The sequence below is a fragment of the Chironomus tepperi genome, unplaced genomic scaffold (assembly GCF_022539635.2).
Source record: "Chironomus tepperi strain 1889 unplaced genomic scaffold, CSIRO-AGI_Ctep_v1 contig_335, whole genome shotgun sequence".
NCBI classification, from domain to species: domain Eukaryota; kingdom Metazoa; phylum Arthropoda; class Insecta; order Diptera; family Chironomidae; genus Chironomus; species Chironomus tepperi.
In genome coordinates, this window is record NW_027226457.1 from 2127653 (window position 1) to 2151484 (window position 23832).

The 23832-nt window shown below is 32.0% G+C and overlaps 6 protein-coding genes and 1 long non-coding RNA gene across 11 annotated transcripts; all 7 read left to right on the forward strand.

Moving 5' to 3' along the window:
• Positions 1 to 985: 985 nt before the first annotated feature.
• Positions 986 to 3950, forward strand: LOC139093320 (cuticle protein-like). Its single transcript, XM_070643999.1, has 6 exons — positions 986 to 1022; positions 1178 to 1304; positions 1390 to 1799; positions 2922 to 2948; positions 3017 to 3134; positions 3220 to 3950. The coding sequence occupies exons 1-6, from the start codon at positions 1011 to 1013 to the stop codon at positions 3735 to 3737; spliced, it is 1212 nt and encodes a 403-aa protein (XP_070500100.1). The 5' UTR covers positions 986 to 1010; the 3' UTR covers positions 3738 to 3950.
• Positions 3951 to 4834: 884 nt separating this feature from the next.
• LOC139093355 (larval cuticle protein A3A-like) lies at positions 4835 to 5774 on the forward strand. Of its 2 annotated transcripts, none has more exons than XM_070644054.1 (3): positions 4835 to 4871; positions 4940 to 5057; positions 5143 to 5774. In XM_070644054.1, exons 1-3 carry the CDS (start codon positions 4860 to 4862, stop codon positions 5604 to 5606), a joined length of 594 nt encoding a protein of 197 aa, XP_070500155.1. In that variant the 5' UTR covers positions 4835 to 4859; the 3' UTR covers positions 5607 to 5774. The 2 variants fall into 2 exon arrangements, with proteins under 2 accessions (XP_070500155.1, XP_070500156.1); XM_070644055.1 differs by having other exon boundaries at positions 5167 to 5774.
• A 1005-nt stretch (positions 5775 to 6779) lies between these two features.
• LOC139093454 (larval cuticle protein A2B-like) lies at positions 6780 to 7738 on the forward strand. The gene is made up of 3 exons (XM_070644183.1): positions 6780 to 6823; positions 6890 to 7007; positions 7093 to 7738. Exons 1-3 carry the CDS (start codon positions 6812 to 6814, stop codon positions 7569 to 7571), a joined length of 609 nt encoding a protein of 202 aa, XP_070500284.1. The 5' UTR covers positions 6780 to 6811; the 3' UTR covers positions 7572 to 7738.
• Positions 7739 to 8941: 1203 nt separating this feature from the next.
• On the forward strand, positions 8942 to 9866 carry LOC139093455 (larval cuticle protein A3A-like). Of its 2 annotated transcripts, none has more exons than XM_070644184.1 (3): positions 8942 to 8980; positions 9047 to 9164; positions 9250 to 9866. In XM_070644184.1, the coding sequence occupies exons 1-3, from the start codon at positions 8969 to 8971 to the stop codon at positions 9711 to 9713; spliced, it is 594 nt and encodes a 197-aa protein (XP_070500285.1). In that variant the 5' UTR covers positions 8942 to 8968; the 3' UTR covers positions 9714 to 9866. The 2 variants fall into 2 exon arrangements, with proteins under 2 accessions (XP_070500285.1, XP_070500286.1); XM_070644185.1 differs by having other exon boundaries at positions 9274 to 9866.
• Positions 9867 to 11266: 1400 nt separating this feature from the next.
• LOC139093381 (larval cuticle protein A2B-like) lies at positions 11267 to 12081 on the forward strand. Of its 2 annotated transcripts, none has more exons than XM_070644085.1 (3): positions 11267 to 11305; positions 11372 to 11489; positions 11575 to 12081. In XM_070644085.1, the coding sequence occupies exons 1-3, from the start codon at positions 11294 to 11296 to the stop codon at positions 12051 to 12053; spliced, it is 609 nt and encodes a 202-aa protein (XP_070500186.1). In that variant the 5' UTR covers positions 11267 to 11293; the 3' UTR covers positions 12054 to 12081. The 2 variants fall into 2 exon arrangements, with proteins under 2 accessions (XP_070500186.1, XP_070500187.1); XM_070644086.1 differs by having other exon boundaries at positions 11599 to 12081.
• Positions 12082 to 12450: 369 nt separating this feature from the next.
• Positions 12451 to 15434, forward strand: LOC139093484 (uncharacterized). Its single transcript, XR_011544698.1, has 2 exons — positions 12451 to 12557; positions 15080 to 15434. It is a non-coding gene; the product is annotated as an uncharacterized lncRNA (long non-coding RNA).
• A 57-nt stretch (positions 15435 to 15491) lies between these two features.
• Positions 15492 to 23360, forward strand: Rop (Syntaxin-binding protein Rop). 2 transcript variants are annotated; one of them, XM_070643833.1, is made up of 7 exons: positions 15492 to 15607; positions 16035 to 16202; positions 16304 to 16459; positions 16959 to 17062; positions 19331 to 19966; positions 20054 to 20335; positions 20407 to 23360. In XM_070643833.1, the coding sequence occupies exons 1-7, from the start codon at positions 15580 to 15582 to the stop codon at positions 20815 to 20817; spliced, it is 1785 nt and encodes a 594-aa protein (XP_070499934.1). In that variant the 5' UTR covers positions 15492 to 15579; the 3' UTR covers positions 20818 to 23360. The 2 variants fall into 2 exon arrangements, with proteins under 2 accessions (XP_070499934.1, XP_070499935.1); XM_070643834.1 differs by lacking the exon at positions 16959 to 17062 and adding an exon at positions 17276 to 17379.
• The last annotated feature ends 472 nt before the right edge of the window (positions 23361 to 23832 follow it).

Sequence of the window (23832 nt, forward strand, 5' to 3'; positions counted from 1 at the left end):
TGACGTCCATTGAATTTTAAGTCTGTCATCTCATACAATTGCCATAGCACATCACTGATTTTGGTTTCTCCCTGTCATCCATTTCCCCATACAACCAAGACGTCATTTATGAACGTACCCAAAACTTATGATTCGCACCAGTAAAACAATCCCATTTATATCTCTCAACTTGATCGATCAATCAACTTTTCTTCGAATCACACACAGTTACCTACCTATTTACCTACTCAGTTACTTATTTTCGGCAACAACACAACCTTGAATTTCTTTTTCGCGACCGACCCGCCACATGACATCGCATGAAAGAGAGTGCGAAAAACCGCGTTGATCTTTTTTTTTTTGTTTCATGAACCGGACAAATTATGCAATAATAATCAAAATGAGTTATTGACTGAACCAGTTTTTGTAGCTTTGGGGTTTAAATGGGATTGTAGAATTGCACTTAAAAAAAATGCTAAGCTCCAATCAGCTGGAATAAGTGTCAGAAATGACGTTATGCCAATCATCAGAGAGTATTTTCAAAATTGGTATATATGCTGACTCATTCATATATTTCGGTATTGTACTGTCTAAAACTGATAGTTCCGCATAGAATTCTGTCAGAACTGTCTAAGTCTGTAAATTTTCAATCAATTTTATTACCGCTTTGCCTTATATGTAAAACATTAATTATCCAATGTCTAGGCTATGTCTAGTCAAAATTCCCAAATGTGGTTTGGAATATTCAAGGCACCGTTTGAATGTTTCGCATTTCTCCAAAATAATGTCCATTGCATGAAAAATTACTCGTGGACAAACGTTCAAATATTGCTAAGTATCGTTTCTCTACCCAAATGTATCCAAAGCCAATGCATACCAACGTGGAAAACATTGGTATGCATTGGAAAATATCTGGAGGGAGATGTTCGTTCGATGCATCTGTGACACGAATCCTTTTACTATAAAACGATCAGTAATATTTGATTTGAATTCAGTTCAGTCTTAACATTGTTCAAACAATATCATATAAAATGGCATTCAAAGTAAGTTTGAGTTAATTTGGAAAATAATTAATTAGTGAAGTTAAAAAATAATTGAAATATAAAATAAGAGGCTTGAAAAGTCAAGAAAAAAATAATACCTAAGTGAATAGTAATCATGTGAAGTTAATAAAACATTATTTGTTCAAATTTTCTAGTTCTTCTCATTCTTTGCCCTCGTTGTCGTCGCAAATTGCGGACTTGTATATGAGCAACCAGCTTATACAACATACTCACATGGTTCTCCATTAGTACATCATGCTCCAATCGTCCACCATGCTCCAGGTAAGTAAATTGTCACTCCCAAGATCATTTAAATATTTTCAAAGGATTTCGTGATGATTTATTAATAAAATATTATATGAATTAGTTGTTAAAACTGTTGCCCCTGCAGTCGTAGCTCAACCAGCCTACATCAAGACAGCATATGCTGCCCCACAAGTCATCACAAAGATCGCTCAACCAGTTGTCACCAAAGTCGCTGAAGACTACGATCACAATCCACAATACTCATTCGCTTATGATGTCCAAGACAGTTTGACCGGAGACAGCAAATCACAACACGAATCAAGAAACGGAGATGTTGTTCAAGGACACTACTCACTCGTTGACGCCGACGGATACAAACGTACAGTCCACTATACAGCTGATCCAGTCCATGGATTCAACGCTCAAGTCCAAAGAGAACCACTCGTCCACAAAACAGTTGTTGCTCAACCAACAATCGTCAAGACTGTCCAACCTGCATACGTCAAGGCTGTCCACGCTGCCCCAGCTTACTACCATCATTAAAAACAACAAAGCTTTATTCTTAATATCTGATCCGTGATAGAATCAAATGCTGAGTAGTAATATTAAGAATAGGAAACTGTGATTTTTAAATTCAGCCTTTAGTTTCGTTCATAGTGAATGTTAAGACTCTCAAATGTGTTTTTTTATTTATTAAGAATAAAATAAATGAAAGAAAAAATTTGAAATTTAAACTTTTACTCACTTTACTGATTAAGAATCTACATTACAGCACTTTTACTCAGTATAAAATTGAGTTAGCTATTACTGATTAAGAATCTACATTACAGCACTTTATAAAGCCTTTATGAACTTAGTATAAAATTGAGTTAGCACGACTATTCCATTAAATAAAAAACAGCAAAATCAGAAATTTCTGTAGTTTTTTGATAAATTTGTCAAACAAGCTCTAATTTCAGTCAAAAATTGAATATTTGAAAAATTAGTTACTTTGGTCGCTTTACTACATATCTTGCAATTCATAAATTATCAGTCAAAGACTCGATAAACTGATGTTGACAGACAATATCTGCATACATATTTTTTAACAATAAGAAAAAAGCTATGGACATGAATATTTGTTTACATATTCAACTTTAGTAATTTGAGAGCATTAATGAAATAATCTGAATAGTTCTAGTCTGGTTCACTTACATAAATGTTATTTTAAAGCTCTTAATAATATTTAAATCTTAATTCTGTATTTTATTAATAAATTTTGATGCAATCCCGAGTGTACAAAAAAACGTCATAGCTAATTAAAGGTAAGTTAGTGTCTAGTCGTTTTTTTTTTTTGCAAACTCGGAAGTGGCTATCGAATCTTTAGTAATGCCCACTTTTTACCTCTTAAAATGTTTCAATGTCTAGGTCAAAAGTTATGTAAAGAAAAATTGGCAAAAAAATGTATGCAAATAAAAGTACATACATTTTACAGACTATGTGTATGCTTGCGGGTCGGAAAGTACATAAAGAGAAACAAAAACAAAACATTAAAACGAAAGAGAAAAAAATGGAGGGAGTTGTTTGCGTAGATTATTTTCTCTTTGGATCCTTTTGCTATAAAATGATCTGCGTTGGAATCAGACAGTCAGTTCAGTGCATTACATTGATTAAACAACATCATTAAAAATGGCATTCAAAGTAAGTATTCTGAAACTTAAAAAGAATTTTCGAGCCTTAAATTTATGAATACACTTTTATTTTTCTAGTTCATCTCATTCTTTGCCTTCCTTGCTGTCGCCAGCTGTGGAGTAGTTCCAGTAGCCTATGAGCAACCAGCTTATACAACATACTCACATGCTGCTCCAGTAGTCCACCATGCTCCAGGTAAGTAAATTGTCACTCCCTAGATCATTTAAATATTTTCAAAGGATTCCGTGATGATTTATTAATAAAATATTATATGAATTAGTTGTTAAAACTGTTGCCCCTGCAGTCGTAGCTCAACCAGCCTACATCAAATCAGCATATGTTGCCCCTCAAGTCGTTACAAAGATCGCTCAACCAGTCGTTGCTAAGGTCGCTGAAGACTACGACCACAACCCACAATACTCATTCGCCTATGATGTTCAAGATGGTTTGACCGGAGACAGCAAGTCACAACATGAATCAAGAAACGGAGATGTTGTTGAAGGACACTACTCACTCGTTGACTCAGACGGATTCAAGCGTACAGTTCACTACAAAGCTGATCCAATCAACGGATTCAACGCTCAAGTCCAAAGAGAACCACTTGGCCACAAAGTTGTTGCTCAACCAACAATCGTCAAGACTGTCCAACCAGCTGTCGTCAAGACTGTCCAACCAGCAACAATCGTCAAGACTGTCCAACCAGCAGTTGTTGCCCACCACGCTCCAGTCGTTCACGCTGCCCCAGTCTATGCTCACGCTCCAGTCGTCCATGCTGCCCCAGCATACTACCACCATTAAAAACCTTTACCTGAATTCAATTCATCATCAATGAATCAAATGCTGAAAAGTGATCCACATAATCCCATAAAATCTGTACATATTCATTTCCTGATTTTTGTGATTTAGTATTTTTTTCATTCCTGGTGAACCTTAATAATGCTAGAATATCAAAATGTTTTTATTTGAGAAGAAAATAAACGACAAAAAATTGAATTGCCCAAACTAAAAGAATTATTCCTTTTAAATTTTCAGAAAATTTCGTGTTTTTTGCAAATATTTCGGAATTTTGAATTCCGACATTTTGGTAATGCAACAAGTAGAAGTGCCTAGCCCTCATCAAAATTAATTAACATTTAAATTTATTATAATAAATAAAACCGCAAATAAAAGTTTGAGTTTTCATTGCAATTCTTCGTATTGATCAATAAATCAAATTTTTGATGCACGGTATAGAATAATCTCCGTCCTTATAGATTGAAATATTATGAATTATGAATCTGGAGATTAATTAGACTATAAAAGTTCTTTTGGACTTTTTTGAGTCTTGGTTTTCAAAGAATTAGATAAATTACGTTACAAACTTGCAAGAAGGTGCAAAAACTAAATGAAATTCAGAAAAAAAATTTTAAATTTTGACCTTGAACCTGGACGTCCAAAAAAGAATTTAACCTAAATTTCAATATTTGCCTTGAAATTTAGACTTCTTAACAACATGGGACACTTTGAGGCTTTTTTATGATACAGAAAGTATGGAGAAAAGTTCACATGACCTTCTTGAGATTAATGCACATAAGTTATGAATTAAAAAAAACTATGAAGGGACGACAAAAAATTCAAATAATCCATGTCACAAGGAGCAATATCAATCTACTCCTATACTAAACAATTTTTTTTTTGAGGGTTAAAGCGTTTGAGCGTTGAGAAAAGAAATAAAAAATGAGAGTCATCTGTTTCTCTATTTGGAGAAATAAGAGTTTTTACGTATCTCTTAAGTGGTGCAGCATTGAGAAAAGGTTTTGGAGGGAGTTTAAATAACTTTGTTAGCTATTTTTCTCTTATTTCATTTAGTATAAAATAATATGCAATTTTAAGTTAAAAATCAGTTCAGTGCATTACATTGATCAAACAACATTACTAAAAATGGCATTCAAAGTAAGTTTTTGACACTTAAAATCAAATTGCTGAGCCAATTTTAATAATTGAATTATTTAAATTTCCAGTTCATCTCATTCTTTGCTATCCTTGCCGTCGCAAGCTGTGGAGTAGTTCCAGTAACATATGAGCAACCAGCTTATACAACATACTCACACGCTGCTCCAGTAGTGCACCATGCTCCAGGTAAGTAAATTGTCACTCCCTAGATCATTTAAATATTTTCAAAGGATTCCGTGATGATTTATTAATAAAATATTATATGAATTAGTTGTTAAAACTGTTGCCCCTGCAGTCGTAGCTCAACCAGCCTACATCAAGACAGCATATGCTGCCCCACAAGTCATCACAAAGATCGCTCAACCAGTTGTCACCAAAGTCGCTGAAGACTACGATCACAACCCACAATACTCATTCGCCTATGATGTTCAAGATGGTTTGACCGGAGATAGCAAATCACAACACGAAACAAGAAACGGAGATGTTGTTGAAGGACACTACTCACTCGTTGACGCCGATGGATACAAACGTACAGTTCACTACACATCTGATCCAGTCCATGGATTCAACGCTCAAGTCCAAAGAGAACCACTTGGCCACAAAGTTGTTGCTCAACCAACAATCGTCAAGACTGTCCAACCAGCAATCGTCAAGACTGTCCAACCAGCATACGTCAAGACCATCCAACCAGCAGTTATTGCCCATCAAGCTGCCCCAGCTTACTATCATCATTAAAAATCATCTTTTTAATTTAATACTTCATGAATGAATCAAAAGTGATAATAATTGATACAAAAACTCAACATTTAAATTCATTCATAATGAATGATAAAAATTGTTAAACTATCAATTAATTTTTTTATTTAAAATAATAAATTAAAAAGAAAAGAATGCAAAACTTAATTAATATTGACTTTAAATTAAAACAGCCCATGTCCTATTGAAACAAATTCAACATCAAAAACATTTTTTTCAAATAACGTATAGCATTGCGTTTTTCCAAAAAATTAGAATATATTAAAAAGCAGCAAACATAGTGAAATACAACAAAATACTTATTGTTTAATATAATCCTTTAAACAGGTTATTCATCTACTTTTAGAGTGAATTTTTTAATAATTTCAGCACAATGAATGTAATGCAATAGTTTTTTTTTTATTCTAAATTTAACAATTTAAATCTAAGATTAAAAATTATATAAAAACGTGAAATTACATAAACCTTTTACTCCGTCATTTCTATATGTAATAAGTTAACCAATTCTTGATTATTTTGAAGCATGATTTTTGGGAGTTGTGGTAAATGTAGTTTAATCAAAACAAGTTCCTTCAGGATTCATAATTTTGCAATAATGTTTATTCTTCCGAGTTCAAAAATAGATTGATTTTTTGTATGAAAAAAGGGGTTTTCAACTTTATGTAAAATAAATATTTTTCAAATTTTAAATGAACGTTATGATAACGAAAAGAATGAAAAGATATTTTATAGATGTATAATGTTTATCAATAGACAATTATTGTTAATAAGTATTACTACGTTAGATACGAAGAAACTCAGTTTAAGAAGGTACTATAACTCTCCTTGATGTAAGAAAAATATTTAATTGCACATAATCCCGACAAATTTACAATATTAGGCGGAGTCGACAACTAGTTTTACATTCTCAAATAACTTGGTTCAATGTCTAGGTTGACAACTGAAGTAAAATTGTAAAACGAATTTCGTATGTGATGTATTGAAGACCAGTATTGAAATCTTTCAATTTTCTTCTTTTTCTTTATCACTCTCTTGACCAATTCATGAGTGTAGCTCTCTATACGAACAACATTGGAGGGAATTGCAAAACGTTTCTCTTTTAATCCTTTGACTATAAAACGATCTACAATGTTTAATTAAAAATCAGTTCAGTTCAATTCATTGATCAAGCAACATTATTTAAAATGGCATTCAAAGTAAGATTTGGAATAAAAAACTATGAATATTAAGCCATAATTATACAATTATTTTAATATTTCTAGTTCATCTCATTCTTCGCTATCCTTGCCGTTGCCAGCTGTGGAGTAGTTCCAGTAACCTATGAGCAACCAGCTTATACAACATACTCACATGCTGCTCCAGTAGTCCACCATGCTCCAGGTAAGTAAATTGTCACTCCCTAGATCATTTAAATATTTTCAAAGGATTCCGTGATGATTTATTAATAAAATATTATATGAATTAGTTGTTAAAACTGTTGCCCCTGCAGTCGTAGCTCAACCAGCCTACATCAAGACAGCTTATGCTGCCCCACAAGTCATCACAAAGATCGCTCAACCAGTCGTTGCTAAGGTCGCTGAAGACTACGACCACAACCCACAATACTCATTCGCCTATGATGTTCAAGATGGTTTGACCGGAGATAGCAAGTCACAACACGAAACAAGAAACGGAGATGTTGTTGAAGGACACTACTCACTCGTTGACGCCGATGGATACAAACGTACAGTTCACTACACATCTGATCCAGTCCATGGATTCAACGCTCAAGTCCAAAGAGAACCACTCACCCACAAAGTTGTTGCTCAACCAACAATCGTCAAGACTGTCCAACCAGCAATCGTCAAGACTGTCCAACCAGCATACGTCAAGACTGTCCAACCAGCAGTTATTGCCCATCAAGCTCCAGTTGTCCACGCTGCTCCAGCTTACTACCATCATTAAAAATCATTCTTTGAATTTAAGACTTCATGAATGAATTAAATATAAAATATGTGATACAAAAATCTAACATCTAAATTTATTCATAATGAATGATAAAAATTGTTAAACTTTCAACCGAATTTTTTATTTAAAATAATAAATGAAAAATGTAAGAATGCAAAATTTAATTACCATTGGCTAATTTTACTTTATTTTGAAACAACAAATGTCTTTTATCATCTACTCCTGATAGGAAAGATCATAATAATTTCAGTAGAGAAACTAGAATATTTAATCAAATCACTTTGCATCTCTCAATAAAAATGTAGAAGCAATGCAGAACTGTATCAGCTACATGGAGAGGCTGATATTACAAGAAGAATCAAAGTAACCATCGAAGCTTCGATGGGCTGAACATTCTATTAGAAGACATGTAAAAACTCTACTAAATAAGGTCTTTTAATCAGACTTTGTGGATGGTAAGAGAGCTCGTGGTAGAACGAAGAAATCCTGGAAGGTAGCTGTCAATAGAGTTATCAGTGGATTAGGTATTGGCATTTGGCAGGCGGAAGCTGGCAATTGAACCAACTTTTTGCGACATCCGAAGGAGGCCATGGATTACAGTTGATATGTACGGCCATCAAAGTAATTAAGTACTTTGTATCTCTTTACTTATAGGCATAAGTATGTAATGCAATTCTAAAATGAACAATAAAATTTTAGGAGAATTAAAAATATTATTAAACAAATCTCTGACCCCATTCCTTCTATATGTATTATATGAACCATTTTTTGAGTATTTTGGAGCATAATTTTTTGTAGTTGTGGTATATGTACAATAAATATCATTTAAATCTAAAATGAATGTTATAACCAATTTGATACTAGTTTAATATTTGAAATATCAATCATAAGCGTATAGTATATGAATGACGAAAACATATGAAATATTTTTATGGATGTGTGATGTTTATCAATAGACAATGGTTGTTACTATGAATTCTTACGTTAAATATGAGGAAACCCAATTTAAGATGGTACTCTTTGAGATACTCTCCTCTATATTTAGGAAAAATATTTAAATTCATATATTCCAAGCAAATTTACAATATTAGGCGGAGTTGACAACTAGTTTTACAATCTCAAATAACTTGGTTCAATGTCTAGGTTGACAACTAAAGTAAAATGATCAACAAATTGAAAAACGAATTTCGCATGCGATATATTGAAATCTTTTTAAATTTCTTCTTTTTCTTCATGGCTCTCTTCACCATTTTATGTGTGTAGCTCTCTATACGTACAACATTGGAGGGAATTACAAAACGTTTCTCTTTTAATCCTTTGACTATAAAACGATCAACAATGTTTGATTATAAGTCAGTTCAGTTCAATTCATTGATCAAGCAACATTATTTAAAATGGCATTCAAAGTAAGATTTGGAATAAAAAACTATGAATATTAAGCCATAATTATACAATTATTTTAATATTTTTAGTTCATCTCATTCTTCGCTATCCTTGCCGTTGCCAGCTGTGGAGTCGCTCCAGTAGTCTATGAGCAACCAGCTTATACAACATACTCACATGCTGCTCCAGTAGTCCACCATGCTCCAGGTAAGTAAATTGTCACTCCCTAGATCATTTAAATATTTTCAAAGGATTCCGTGATGATTTATTAATGAAATATTATATGAATTAGTTGTTAAAACTGTTGCCCCTGCAGTCGTAGCTCAACCAGCATACATCAAGACAGCATATGTTGCCCCACAAGTCGTTACAAAGATCGCTCAACCAGTTGTCACCAAAGTCGCTGAAGACTACGACCACAACCCACAATACTCATTCGCCTATGATGTTCAAGATGGTTTGACCGGAGACAGCAAGTCACAACATGAATCAAGAAACGGAGATGTTGTTGAAGGACACTACTCACTTGTTGACTCAGACGGATTCAAGCGTACAGTCCACTACAAAGCTGATCCAATCAACGGATTCAACGCTCAAGTCCAAAGAGAACCACTCACTCACAAAGTTGTTGCTCAACCAACAATCGTCAAGACTGTCCAACCAGCAATCGTCAAGACTGTCCAACCAGCATACGTCAAGACTATCCAACCAGCAGTTGTTGCCCATCACGCCGCCCCAGCTTACTATCATCATTAAGAAAAAAAAATTCTTGCCAAATGATATCATGAGTGATGAAAAAAGCATTTTGTTGTCATCGATTCATTCATGGTACACTCTAGAATGTCAAAAACTAGTGTCTATTTATTAAAAAAAAAAAATAAAAGAACAACATGAAAATTAAAATCAGAACTTAGAAGTTTAAAATGAATCATAAATTTTCAAAACAGACTTTATCTAATTTAATTTTCAGATTTTAAAAAAAATTATTTGATTTTCCTAAATTACACGAGCCAATCTTACCTTTTAATTTGTTTCACTAAGAATTCATATTCAAATTTTGATTTTAGCAATCAAATTAAAACTTTTAATCTTGTTAAATCAATAAATTTTTCTTTTTAAAAGCATTGTAACTATCAACGGCAAATATTTATATGAAGGGATCTACAACTATGACAGGGGAAAATCAACTGATTCTAATTGCAAAGCAAATACAATTTGAATATCAAATGACAGTTGATATATGCTAAAATTTACTCTAAAAATCATGAAATCAATAAATTGCAACATAAGAATAAATAGGACGTATGATCTAGATCATAAGAAGTCAGTATATTTCATAAAATGCATTAATGCGATTTTATGTCAATTCATATCGTATATTAGCAGTCAGACATTAAAGTTCATAGAACCATTTTGTAAGATTTTAAAGGTAAAAGAAAATACACAAATGTAGATCAATTGCTGTCGTCTCATTTCTCATCTATCAAGTATAGTGATAAGTCACCAAGTGGAAAACTATTTTGTTCTTATAAATTCGAAGTAATTTAAGTCATTATGCCTTTTTTCGGTAAGTATTTTGGTGAATTTAGATACTTTAAAATTATTTTAATTTTATTTTTTCTTAACTCTAAATCAGACGCAATCGGAAAAGTGTTTGAAGAAGCTGGAAAAGCTACTGCATCTGTATCTAAAACAGTTGGAAGTACAATGGCAAGTGCAGTTGATAATATTGTCATCAAGCCCGTAAAAGTAGTCGGCCAAACTTCTTATGCTGTTGTGGATAATATAATCTTAAAACCTACGACTTCAATTGTTAATTCTGCTATGGGAAATTCGGAAAAATAATGTTCCTGTGTCTTCCTGAATAAATATTTCATTTCTTATCAAAATAAATTGTGAATCTATAGTATTTTCTCTCAACTTAAGTCAATCTTCCAGTTACGCAAACCACCTTAAATTTTATCGTATTCAACAATCACGGAACGTAGATTTGGCACATATTTATTTTACAAAATAATATTCAATGTCTAGGCTATGTCTAGGTTAACAATTTTTGTGTGGTTGGGAATAAAATTGCAAAATCATTTTGTAAGTTCAATTTGGCATGCGATATGTTTGAGGACCAGTATTCAAGTCTTTCTTTTTTTTCTCTTCTTTTTCGAAATATTTCTCTTTGCTACATTTACGTATCTCTGTACGTACAGCATTGAAAAGTATGTGGAGGGAGTTGTTTCAGCATAAAGCTTCTCTTTTAATCCTTTGACTATAAAACGATCTGCAATGTTTAATTAAAAATCAGTTCAGTTCAATTCATTGATCAAGCAACATTATTTAAAATGGCATTCAAAGTAAGATTTGGAATAAAAAACTATGAATATTAAGCCATAATTATACAATTATTTTAATATTTTTAGTTCATCTCATTCTTCGCTATCCTTGCCGTTGCTAGCTGTGGAGTCGCTCCAGTAGTCTATGAGCAACCAGCTTATACAACATACTCACATGCTGCTCCAGTAGTCCACCATGCTCCAGGTAAGTAAATTGTCACTCCCTAGATCATTTAAATATTTTCAAAGGATTCCGTGATGATTTATTAATGAAATATTATATGAATTAGTTGTTAAAACTGTTGCCCCTGCAGTCGTAGCTCAACCAGCATACATCAAGACAGCATATGTTGCCCCACAAGTCGTTACAAAGATCGCTCAACCAGTCGTCACCAAAGTCGCTGAAGACTACGACCACAACCCACAATACTCATTCGCTTATGATGTTCAAGATGGTTTGACCGGAGACAGCAAGTCACAACACGAATCAAGAAACGGAGATGTTGTTGAAGGACACTACTCACTCGTTGACTCTGACGGATTCAAGCGTACAGTTCACTACAAAGCTGATCCAATCAACGGATTCAACGCTCAAGTCCAAAGAGAACCACTCACCCACAAAGTTGTTGCTCAACCAACAATCGTCAAGACTGTCCAACCAGCAATCGTCAAGACTGTCCAACCAGCATACGTTAAGACTGTCCAACCAGCAGTTATTGCCCATCAAGCTCCAGTTGTCCACGCTGCCCCAGCTTACTACCATCACTAAGAACTTTTAAAGGCTTAAAATTACAAATGCTAGACTATCAAAAAATTATTTTCTGTTGAAAACAATAAATATCTAAATGAAAATTTTACAAATCTAACTTACTTCATACTTTATGCTCATGTTACCTAAATGTCAGCTCAAAAAACGTTAGTGTTGTCTTTAAGCTTTCAGTCTTAGTATAACAATTGTTTCAGTCCAGTATAACAAATAGCACATTCAGGGAAGCTTTCAGTCTTGACCCCCAATTCCCCCCTGAATGTGCTATTTGATATACATTTTTTTGGGGAAATATAACGGATTTCTTTCTTATCACTCATCATTTTCCAAGAATAATTTTAAGTACAATCAAACCTCGATGTTATATGCTTTAATGGTATAAATTCATTCTACAAACTGTGTTCTGCTTCATTTGAATTTGCAATTTTTAATAGATTAGTTTGATTTCTTTGTTACTTTAATTCTTTTTATTTTTGACATTTTCAAGCCATATCATGTCATTTTTCAGTAAGTTGTGGTAGTTAAAAAATATTGAGATTACCAAGATGATCAAATTTTAACGGTTTCCAAAATTTTGAAATTTCTTAACATCTCGGTTGACTTGAATATTTTTGTGTGATTACACGTGAAATTTAGTTTTAATTAATTTATAGTTTAAGCTTCACTTTAGAAGAACAAAAGTGAATTAGTTTAAGTGAAAACTACACATACTTTGTTAATAATACAATATATTGATTGGAAATTGTTTGGTGTATGCAGGATTTACATTTGAAATTTATTTTGGAGCAAAATTAAGAAAAAGAAAATTCGCGACACTGGAAGTCGTTATTTTTCGTGAAAAATTAGAATCCAAAATATTTTGTTGTAATTATTTTTTTGAAACATAACCAAACAAAGTTGTTCCAAGATCAATAAGTTGTGAAAACTAAAATTGATGTAAACCTCTTGAAAAAAGAGGTTTTTTCACATAGATTGTGAATTATATAAATAAAGAAGGTCTTCCATCAAACAATTTTGGGGCTATTATTTGTGCAATTCAAGAACCCACTAAATAAAGTGATTCGCTACAACATATCATCACACATTTGGGGAGACCGGAGTTGGCGTCGAACATAATTTTTATTGCACAAAATTAACAATTCATCATCATCATGTATATGGCTTTTGAATTCATCCGTGAACCTCGTCCAGTAATTATGAGGCGACAATACAAGTTCATGATCCAAACAAATTATCTCAATGAGTTGCAAATATTTACGGAAGCTTATTTAAGAGGCATAGTGAACGGTGAAAGAGACGAAACGATTTCTGACGAGCAAAAGGAAATCATTGATGCTCAATTACAATGTGATTTTGAAAGGTGGATGCAAAGAGGACAAGATTTGACACCAATTATAATGCATCATCGTGCTTCAGTAGAAGAAATCACAAACACCATCAATGATGTATTTGATGAAATTAATCGATTGGAGTCGTCTCGTGTAAATCCGTATGCTATCGGTGTTCTGCTTGATTTTGCTATTTGTTGTATGAAGAGGACTGTTGTTAGTGATCCTGAGGAATGGGACCAAGTCCAAGACATCGTAGATAATATCAACAGAAAATATGCAGAAGTTTGTAGCAGATTTGACAATTCGCAAAATAATTCTCGAAATTCTACAACCGTCTCAGCATCAATGAACAGGAATAGCTATAATTTTCAATCCACATCAGACAGACATAGTAATGCATTAATTGGGCCACACAAAGTGAGTGCAACAATAATTAGCATTATTGGCAAATATTTCTATGAGCCGAAAATGGACGCGCTGGACCAAATCCAAATTTGGGAATGTCAAGCCAATACGTTGCATGTACCAATAGAATTTTTCTTAAGCTACATGGAAATTCTATTATCGAGAGACCTTCAAAGTTGGTGGCAGCTTCATCGACCAAGAATTAGATCTTGGGAACAGGTTCGAGTACAATTTTTGGAAGATTTTGGTGACCACAATCGAGTGATTAAAGCTGAACAGACAATTGCAAATTTGGCACAAGGAGCAGATAAATCCTTTCAGCAATTATTCCAGAGATTTACAATATTGATGAACCCAGTCAAGCCAGAAAAATTTGGAAACAGAACTATGATAGATGTAGGAAGTATTAATAATGTAGTACCTTTTTAGAATGGATTACGATGATGTGAATGAATAGTTGTACATTGCATACATATGTCTAATAATTTTATAATTTAATTGTTAATTGTAGTTTTTCGAAAAAAAATTTAGAAATTTTTTTTTAAGGAAAGACGGGTAATTTGTGGTAGTTAAAAAAATATTGAGATTACCAAGATGATCAAATTTTAACGGTTTCCAAAATTTTGAAATTTCTTAACATCTCAGTTGACTTGAATATTTTTGTGTGATTACACGTGAAATTTAGTTTTAATTAATTTATAGTTTAAGCTTCACTTTAGAAGAACAAAAGTGAATTAGTTTAAGTGAAAACTACACATACTTTGTTAATAATACAATATATTGATTGGAAATTGTTTGGTGTATGCAGGATTTACATTTGAAATTTATTTTGGAGCAAAATTAAGAAAAAGAAAATTCGCGACACTGGAAGTCGTTATTTTTCGTGTAAGGACATTTACATAAAGTATTTAAACGTAAAATACTTATTAAATTTGTACAATTTTAGGAAAAATTAGAATCCAAAATATTTTGTTGTAATTATTTTTTGAAACATAACCAAACAAAGTTGTTCCAAGATCAATAAGTTGTAAAAACTAAAATTGATGTAAACCTCTTGAAGTAAGTTAATTTAGTTGATTTGAAATAATTCCAAATAATTATTTAATTCTGTTTTTATAGAAAAGAGGTTTTTTCACATAGATTGTGAATTATATAAATAAAGAAGGTCTTCCATCAAACAATTTTGGGGCTATTATTTGTGCAATTCAAGAACCCACTAAATAAAGTGATTCGCTACAAAGTATACGAACAAATTGTCTCACAATTTTTTAACCAAATCTTTATATCACATAGGTTCCGTTACTGACGCTTTAGAAACCGTCGGAAAGTCAACGGTCTCAGTGACCGAAGTTTTGGCAGAAACAGTAGAAAAATCAGTTGACAATCTTGTAGTTAGACCAGTAGAGGCTGTAGGAAAAGCCTCGCACGCGGTTGCTGAGACATCTGAGCTTATTGTTGATAATTGCATCATAAAGCCAGTAGAAAAACTTGGGGAAGCAGCGGTTGCCATCGTAAATACCTGTAATAATGTTATAGATAGTATTGAGAATTGATATAACATTGTTATACCCAATAAAAATGAATTCTATATAAAGTGTGGAAGTTTTAAATGCACAATAAATGTTAAACTTTTTTAACGGTTGTCAAATATTTGAATTTTTTTAAGAATCGAAAATTACCGAAACGGTCGTATAATATTCAAACTTAGATTTTTTGTCAAGAGCTAGTTGAATACAGTACAGTGAACAATCAAAACATCAATTGTGAAATTTTAATACTTAAACTCATTAAACATGGCATTAAAAGTGATTGTTGGCCAAAGTAAGTTAATTTCCATTCGAGTAACATGAAGTTATCAAGAATTTCGACAAAATAGCAAAGTTTATTATGATTTGCAAAAATCGGTAGTGAAAATCAATTAATTTGGAAAATTGCAAAAAATAAAGAATAACAATCGATAATTTCTAGTGATTCTTGTATTTTTATTGATATTTAATGTAATGTGATATAAGTAATTAGTTATTATTGTGTCATATGATGAAATAAGTGATTCTAGAGTTCTTATAAGATTATTGATTTTTCTTCAACACACAATTTTCTTTAATTCATGCGCAATGAAGAAGTGACGTCATAATTTGTGTCTGTTTTGTGTTATCATTCACAAAATTTTGGATAAACAATGCTTGACATTTATTATTGTTTCAGTCAAAACACTATTATGACTAATAGCCTTCAACTTGTATTTCAGAAATCATGAATGAGGTCATCAAATACAAGGGACCTCAAAAGAAAGCAGCACCCGGAAAAGCCGCAGCAGCAAATGTTGAATGGCGCGTACTCGTTGTCGATAAGCTTTCCATGCGAATGGTTTCTGCATGCACTAAAATGCATGACCTTAGTGCAGAAGGAATAACATGTATGTGTGATAAGTAGTAAATTCATTAAATGAAATCATCGTTATTGACAATGTATGCATGACTCACTCACATAATATTTCTTTAATTGTATAATTTACAGTGGTTGAAGATATCAATAAGAAACGTGAACCCTTACAAACGATGGAAGCTGTTTACTTGATTACACCATCAGAGGATTCCGTACGTCATGTGATTCGCGATTTTGAGTCACCCACTCGTCCTTTATATAAAGCTGCCCACGTATTCTTCACTGAAGGTGAGCTTTTGGTGCTTTCATTTACCATTTCTCTTCCTCCTACACCACATCGAACAATCTTGAACATTATTATTTCTTTTGGAACCATTTCAAAAAGTTTTATGCTAATTTCATTAAAGTGGGTGCATGCAGAATTGCAACAATTGCTAAAATGACCTTTAGAATGACAGTTTGGTATTAAATTGGAAGTCAAACATTAGATATTGATTTTAGGTGACTGAAAAATTTATCAAATGGACAGGACATTGCTTAATTGTCTCTGTTTGATTATGACCAGAACTCAAAGTAGACCTGGATTATCTATGAATTAAAAAGTTGAGCTTAAGTTGATCTTCGGATTAAAAATTTAATAATTGAATTAAAATTATGCATTTTTGGACATGATTTACATCAAATTGACCAGAAGTATAGTAGCTCATCCACTTTATTGAAGCTAGTCTATATTCAGTTCATAATGATTATTTTACATTTATAATTTATTTCATTATTATTTTTGTAGCCATACCAGATCCTTTATTTGAACTCATGAAAGGACATTCAATTGTCAAATACTTGAAAGCATGTAAAGAAATTAATATTTCATTTATTCCATATGAAGAGCAGGTGATTATTGCTATTTTTGATTTTTATTTTTTATTTTCTATGTTTTGTTTTATTCTTTATGCTTCTGGTGTTTTCTGTTCATTAAAAAATGGTTCCGCATAGACATCGCCTCATTATATACCCAATTATCTCTCTGTTTTCCACAATATATTTATATATTAATACACTAACAAATTTCATATTCAAAAACATAACATAATGGTTCGTTTTCAGTATGCCCGGACGAATTGTTTAACGAAATATGTAAATCGATGGCAGCACGTAGAGTAAAGACATTGAAAGAAATCAACATTGCTTTTCTTCCATACGAATGCCAGGTGTGTTGGGTTTGGTTCCATCAATCGCTTCCTCCTCATTCGTCCTGATAAATGAGGAGGATTTGACCTTTTTGTTCTATTCGCTCCTCTATTTCTCGCTCATATACTATTAAAAATTATACTTTAGTACACTAAATCCTCTTGGAACTATTTGTGTTGACGTTTATATTTTGGTTTATGTTTTTGAATCGCATCCTCCACACATTTTTTTGAATTTAATTAACACACCACCTTATTTATTCTATTTATATACACAGACCCTTAATAACTTTGTTCTATTTACATCATCTATACCCTACCGACTTTCCTTTTTCTTGTAAGATTTTTTGCAACAAGTTTTTCTTTTTATATCCACAACACATTAAATTTATCTTATATTTTTTGTCATACAAGTTTGTTGTGTTTAGCGCATTTTCCTGAATGGGATGGACGTTACTGTTCGCCTTTTATCTAATTGCTTTTACAAAAACCGTTAATTTTTGACATTTTCAAAAAAAATTTAAATTTTTGTAACCGTCATTTTTCAAATATTTTTTGGCCGTTATTAATTCAAATTTTCATTAACCGTTATTTTTATTAAACGGAATTCTCACTCATTCAGCCTCTTTGTGATTTATATGTTGGTCAGCAAATACTCCAATTCTTGGAAAATGCGCTTCCGTAGGTCCGCGAGTGACCGCGTCCTAGTTTGTATTTTGATGTGAATTCACAAATAACCTTTTTTGTTTAATCTTAAACTTTAAAAAGAAATACTTAAAAGAAACACAGTGAATGATAAAAAAATGAAGAAAACCTTCTTAACCAAGTGAAACTAACTAAACCAAACTAATTGCATGTTTTTCTAGCCTTATATATTGATTGATTCTCACACAGATCGTTATTGAGTTGATTGTATAATAATATTGATTATTGTGGCACTTATGAGTGTATTTTTGTTTCTAATCAACATGGGAATTTATGTGAATTATTCATTTTTGACATACCGAAGGATGATCGTGATGCTGACTAAAGAAAAAGAGAAAATGAAAAATTCAGCAATTTTTATATATCTATATCTTGTGTGTTCGTGTCTATATATATATACTTTTTTAAATGATAAGGAAAGATGAAAGATTAAAAATCTGAGATAATTTATTTTTTGGTATTTTTGGCTAATGTGATTGCTGTTTCTAAACTTCCTTTATTATTTTTTGTGAGGACTGAATGGGATATGGGGAAAATTGTCTATTAAAGTGCTGAATTTTAAGCCTATCGTTAGATCTGGGTTGGAAAATCATGTTGCCAAAAATATTGTTCAAGAGATGCTGTCACTATTAGCTTCAAAACAGATTGTTGCTGACATTAACAGCGTCTGGCAATTGCAGTTTTCATATTCCTAGATTGCTTCAGATTAATTTAAATTCAAGAAATTTTTATCGGTTTTTAACGGAATTTTGAATTTTGAATGTTTGAAAACCATACAATTTCAAATTTTAAGAAACATTTGTACGGTTTTGAAATTCTGAAATTCTTTAATTTCGGTACTTTTATCGCATAACTACAAAGTTATAGAATCAATCAATAGAATTAGACGAGAAGACATTCCCCAAAAATCCTTTAGTCCTCTTTTTTTGAAATTTGGTATAAAAAGCTCATGTAAAAAAAAATCCCTTAAAAAATCTCTAATTCAACTTTTGGTAATGTAAATTATTTTATTAATCTTAGCTCGCTATTACTCTATATTATATATTATTATATTTCTCTTTTCGTGTGTTTTTCTTCTTTCTCTTTTTCCACCTGTGAATGTAAATTTTTTTCATAATGATAAGAAAATTGGAGTCATTTCCTTTTTTTCCAACATCAAATTTTTCTTTTTTTTGTTCCTTTTTTTATTATAAAATTTTTCTCTCTTTTCTCTTTCCTCGACGATAAATTCTCATAACGACGACAAAAAAATCATATAAAAATTCAGATTTTCTCACTGGATTCGCCTGATACATTCCAATGTAGCTATTCGCCAAGCTTGAGATCCGCTCGAGTTGGTAATATGGAGCGTATAGCCGAACAGGTTGCTACGCTTTGTGCCACTTTGGGCGAATATCCTTCTATACGTTATCGCAGTGATTGGGAACGTAATGTTGAATTGGCCCAATTAATACAACAAAAATTGGACGCTTACAAAGCCGATGAACCAACAATGGGTGAAGGACCAGAAAAGGCCAAATCAACGTTGTTGATTCTGGATCGTGGCTTTGATTGCGTTTCTCCATTACTGCATGAACTAACGTTACAAGCAATGGCATATGATTTGCTACCTATTTCAAATGATGTCTACAAATATGAGAATCAGGGCGCCGAAAAAGAGGTCTTGTTGGACGAGAACGATGAACTTTGGTGTGATTTACGTCATCAGCATATTGCTGTCGTCTCACAGAAAGTGACAGCACAATTGAAGAACTTTACAGAATCAAAACGTATGTCAGCAACTGACAAGGCATCAATGAGAGACTTGTCACAAATGATTAAGAAAATGCCACAATATCAGAAGGAACTCTCAAAATATGCAACACATTTGCATTTGGCAGAGGATTGTATGAAAGTTTATCAAGTAAGTGTCGTAATTTACTTACCTGTTGCATGCAACTCTATTACTGCGCACATTTACTAACTTTATTCTGTTTATTTATTAATTTAGGGATATATTGATAAGCTCTGCCGTGTTGAACAAGATTTAGCAATGGGAACGGACGCAGAAGGCGAAAAGATTAAGGATCATATGCGCAATATTGTACCAATTCTTCTCGACGCAACCGTTTCAAATTACGACAAAGTTCGTATCATTGCTCTTTATGTGATGATTAAAAATGGAATTTCGGAAGAGAATTTCACAAAATTGGCAACTCATGCGGGTATTGAGCAACGTGAACGTGAAATGATTCTAAATATGACTCATTTGGGTGTAAATGTTATATCTGACGTAAGTTTATCTATCCGTAAATGGGTATAATGATGGTAATCAATTAACCTTTTCATACTTTAATAATACAGGGAAGTCGACGCAAGCAATATACAATGCCACGTAAGGAACGTATTACAGAGCAAACGTATCAAATGTCTCGTTGGACACCAGTAATTAAAGACATTATGGAAGATTCAATTGATGAGAAATTGGATCAAAAGCACTTCCCATATTTGGCAAATCGTTCAGGACAAACATCATACAGCGTTCCAACAAGTGCACGTTATGGACACTGGCACAAAGAAAAGTCAGCACCAGTCATCAGAAATGTACCACGATTAATCTGCTTTATTGTCGGCGGTATGAGTTATTCAGAAATGAGATGTGCATATGAAGTCACAAATGCATACAAGAATTGGGAAGTTATTGTCGGATCATCACACATTTTAACGCCTGAAGGATTCCTCAGTGATTTGGGAGCAATCTCAAAGGATGATTAAGCTAATAAGTTAATATTGCAATAATTTTTTTCTCTCTATCTATTTCCTCATAACGAAAAATTTTCTTGGCTTATCAATGTGATTTTTCTTCTAAACTGTAATTGAATGATGAGAAAAAAAGTTTTGAGCGATTAACATTTAATAATATTTAAAAAAAGTTACAAAAAAATTTTAAAAGTTTAAAAGCTTCCGTACTAATGTCTCTAAAATGACATCCATGAATGATTTTTTGATCAAATCAATGATTTTTCGTTATTTAATTTGAAGGAAGAAATGTTAATTATTTTAAAAGCAGTGGCAATCAAGCCCGTCTCGATACCAAATGAAGTATTTAAAGTCCTTATTTTATTGCGCTATGTTAGCACTTGACAAGTGCCACTTGGTATTATTCTCATTATCGCCATTTATTGCATATTCCAAGTGTAAAGTTTGTAGAAAGAAGTTGATGTGAATGGAATTTTTGGGTTTGGGAAAATGTTAGGGATTGTAAAAGTGAGGAAGTTTTAGAATTCCTTCAATCTAAAATATTGTGAGATTGACAACATTATAAATGTTTGAAAATGTCTTAAAACCTTACAAATGCTTTAAATTCTCGCCAGAACCTTGCAAATGTTTTAAATTTCTGGTAAAACCATACAAATACCAAAATATCGACGATTTATAAAATCGAACAACGAAACCATACAATTCCCAGTTATATCAAAAACCTTTCAAATTCCATTCAATCTTCAAAATTTTACAATTTATTTAAATTTTTGTTTCAATTTTGAAAACTGTTTACTTACGTTTAATTGCTTTAAATGTTTTTAAAAGACAATATTTTAGTTTAGAATTGAATCATTATAGTCTATATAAGCATAGAAACAAGAGAAGAAAGTTTACATATTTATCAATTTATTGTTATATTCTTTAAAAGAAATTTTTGAATGAAAAAAAAGGAAAAATGTTAATGCGAAACTAAAAAAATTTGCATTTTTTGCTACTTAGCATTTGAATAGTAGGAATGAATTTTTTCGAGGATTCAACAGAATAAGGAAAAAGTTTTTAATATTCAAACAAAAACAAAAAAAGGGAAATATTCTATGATTATAAAGCTCTAGATAATTCTAGTGCATGTCTTTCTTTACTCAAGAATTAAAAAATAGATTTTTTGCATATAGTTGCGTGTGAAAAATGTGCTGACTTTTGGATATTTAATTCCTTCAAAGTATTAAGTCTGTATACTCTTGTAACTAGTCACCTATAATATTTTGAGACAGATTAGTAGCTACAATTAATTAGATGCTTTAGCTCAAAAATTATAACCAGTTACCAAGACACATTCGTCACCATTTCAAATTCACATTAAATTATATGTCAATAATCTCCAATATATTTACCGAAAAAAACAAATCAATGTCGATATTAAAACAAATCAGTAATAACATAAATGAATATCAGAATGAGTACATCCGTTTTAAAAGCAAAACTTCTATATATCATATACATGGATAATAACAATAACAATCTCTTTCTTAAATATAAACAGTAATATTGATTCCTCTTAGGTAGAATAATGACGAACAAATATGAATATTTATTAAGCATATCTAGTTATGGATAGGCTTTTTGGGAGGTCATTTGTGGATCTGAAGATTGTGCAAATCAAGATTCATGTCAAATTGCCAGCTATAAAGTCAAAAGCTTACCATAAGCTTTCATATCCCAAAAGCTCTCCATAACTAGATGAGCTCCTATTCAGTGATCCCACATGATAATATACCTATCAAATTTCACATTTAACGAAATTTTGAAACAAAAAAAGGAGACATGCAGCCTCCACTTAAATTTGGAAGATTAACAAATATTTAAATGAGATAAAAAAAAGCTTCAAGTCAATTTTTAATCTTAGAGAAACTCATTTTTCAACATTTAATATAATTAATGAAAAACTATATAATGTAGCACGAATCATTAACAAAAGTGAAGTTCATAGTTCGAAAAAGTAAAATAATTAATGATTATTATTGGATTGAACACCAATTGATTCGTAAGGAACTGAAATTAAACAAGCAACAACTTCCATTTTTTGGTTCATAAGTTGATGGAAGTTAACAGTTCATTAAAGAAGTAAGAAACTCTTGCCTCATTTTAAGTGATGCACGTGTGCATTAAAATTCGCGACAAATATATAAAAAGGAAGTATTTATATCATTTATAAAAGAATAAGCTAAGCTTAAAAGTACTAAAAAATCACTTCGAAAGTGATCAAAATCAGCAATTTATTGGAAATGAATGCACAGAGGGACGTTTCTTACTCATGCAGTAACAAAAGAATGTCAAAAGTTCAATATTTTTTTTTGGAATAAGATAAATTAAATTTTACTTCCATGTCCTTCGCATGGAAGTTGTTGATATGAAAAAAAATGGGAATTTTTTGAAAGTAATAAAAAAATGATACCTAAATATTGGATGCATTTTATCACTTGTAAAATCATAAGCATTAACATTTAAAACTGCAAGAAATATATATATTGCAAAAGTTCAAAAAAGTATGAAACTTACCAACTTTGTGTCTTATTCTTGATATATCTTCTTGTGATTTATTTACAGGTTTTCAGTTGATGACTTCCAGCTCGGTATCCTAGATTCTTACCTCATATTATGCTTTACGTTGCACTATTGTGTCACGACACATCACACTAATGTGTTACGATATGTTGCACAACTGTGTCGTGATATATTTATGTGTGTCGTAACAAAATCTCAAATGTGCTGTAAATTCTATCTATTCTGTCACCTAAATCTCAATTTATCACGTTCAAATCTTTAAATCCGAAATGCAGCAACAACTTTCCACTCATTATCTGTAAAAAAGGCTTCAAATAAATTCCTTACTCACTTCCTAATCCCATCAGACATAGTCAAGATGATGGAATTAATTATAATCTTAAGACGAGCTTTTTCTGATTAAGCTCATTAAATTCTCAAACCACAATTAGATGGAAGTTATTTGCTGAATAAATAATGATGATC

Coding starts and splice junctions, on each gene's coding strand:
- LOC139093320 (XM_070643999.1), top strand. Junction 1,305..1,389: donor AATCGTCCACCATGCTCCAG/GTAAGTAAATTG, acceptor TATATGAATTAG/TTGTTAAAACTGTTGCCCCT. Junction 2,949..3,016: donor CATTAAAAATGGCATTCAAA/GTAAGTATTCTG, acceptor TTATTTTTCTAG/TTCATCTCATTCTTTGCCTT.
- LOC139093355 (XM_070644054.1), top strand. Junction 5,058..5,142: donor AGTAGTGCACCATGCTCCAG/GTAAGTAAATTG, acceptor TATATGAATTAG/TTGTTAAAACTGTTGCCCCT.
- LOC139093454 (XM_070644183.1), top strand. Junction 7,008..7,092: donor AGTAGTCCACCATGCTCCAG/GTAAGTAAATTG, acceptor TATATGAATTAG/TTGTTAAAACTGTTGCCCCT.
- LOC139093455 (XM_070644184.1), top strand. Junction 9,165..9,249: donor AGTAGTCCACCATGCTCCAG/GTAAGTAAATTG, acceptor TATATGAATTAG/TTGTTAAAACTGTTGCCCCT.
- LOC139093381 (XM_070644085.1), top strand. Junction 11,490..11,574: donor AGTAGTCCACCATGCTCCAG/GTAAGTAAATTG, acceptor TATATGAATTAG/TTGTTAAAACTGTTGCCCCT.
- Rop (XM_070643833.1), top strand. CDS start 15,580: ATGGCATTAAAAGTGATTGTTGGCCAAA. Junction 16,203..16,303: donor TAGTGCAGAAGGAATAACAT/GTATGTGTGATA, acceptor TATAATTTACAG/TGGTTGAAGATATCAATAAG. Junction 16,460..16,958: donor CCACGTATTCTTCACTGAAG/GTGAGCTTTTGG, acceptor TTATTTTTGTAG/CCATACCAGATCCTTTATTT.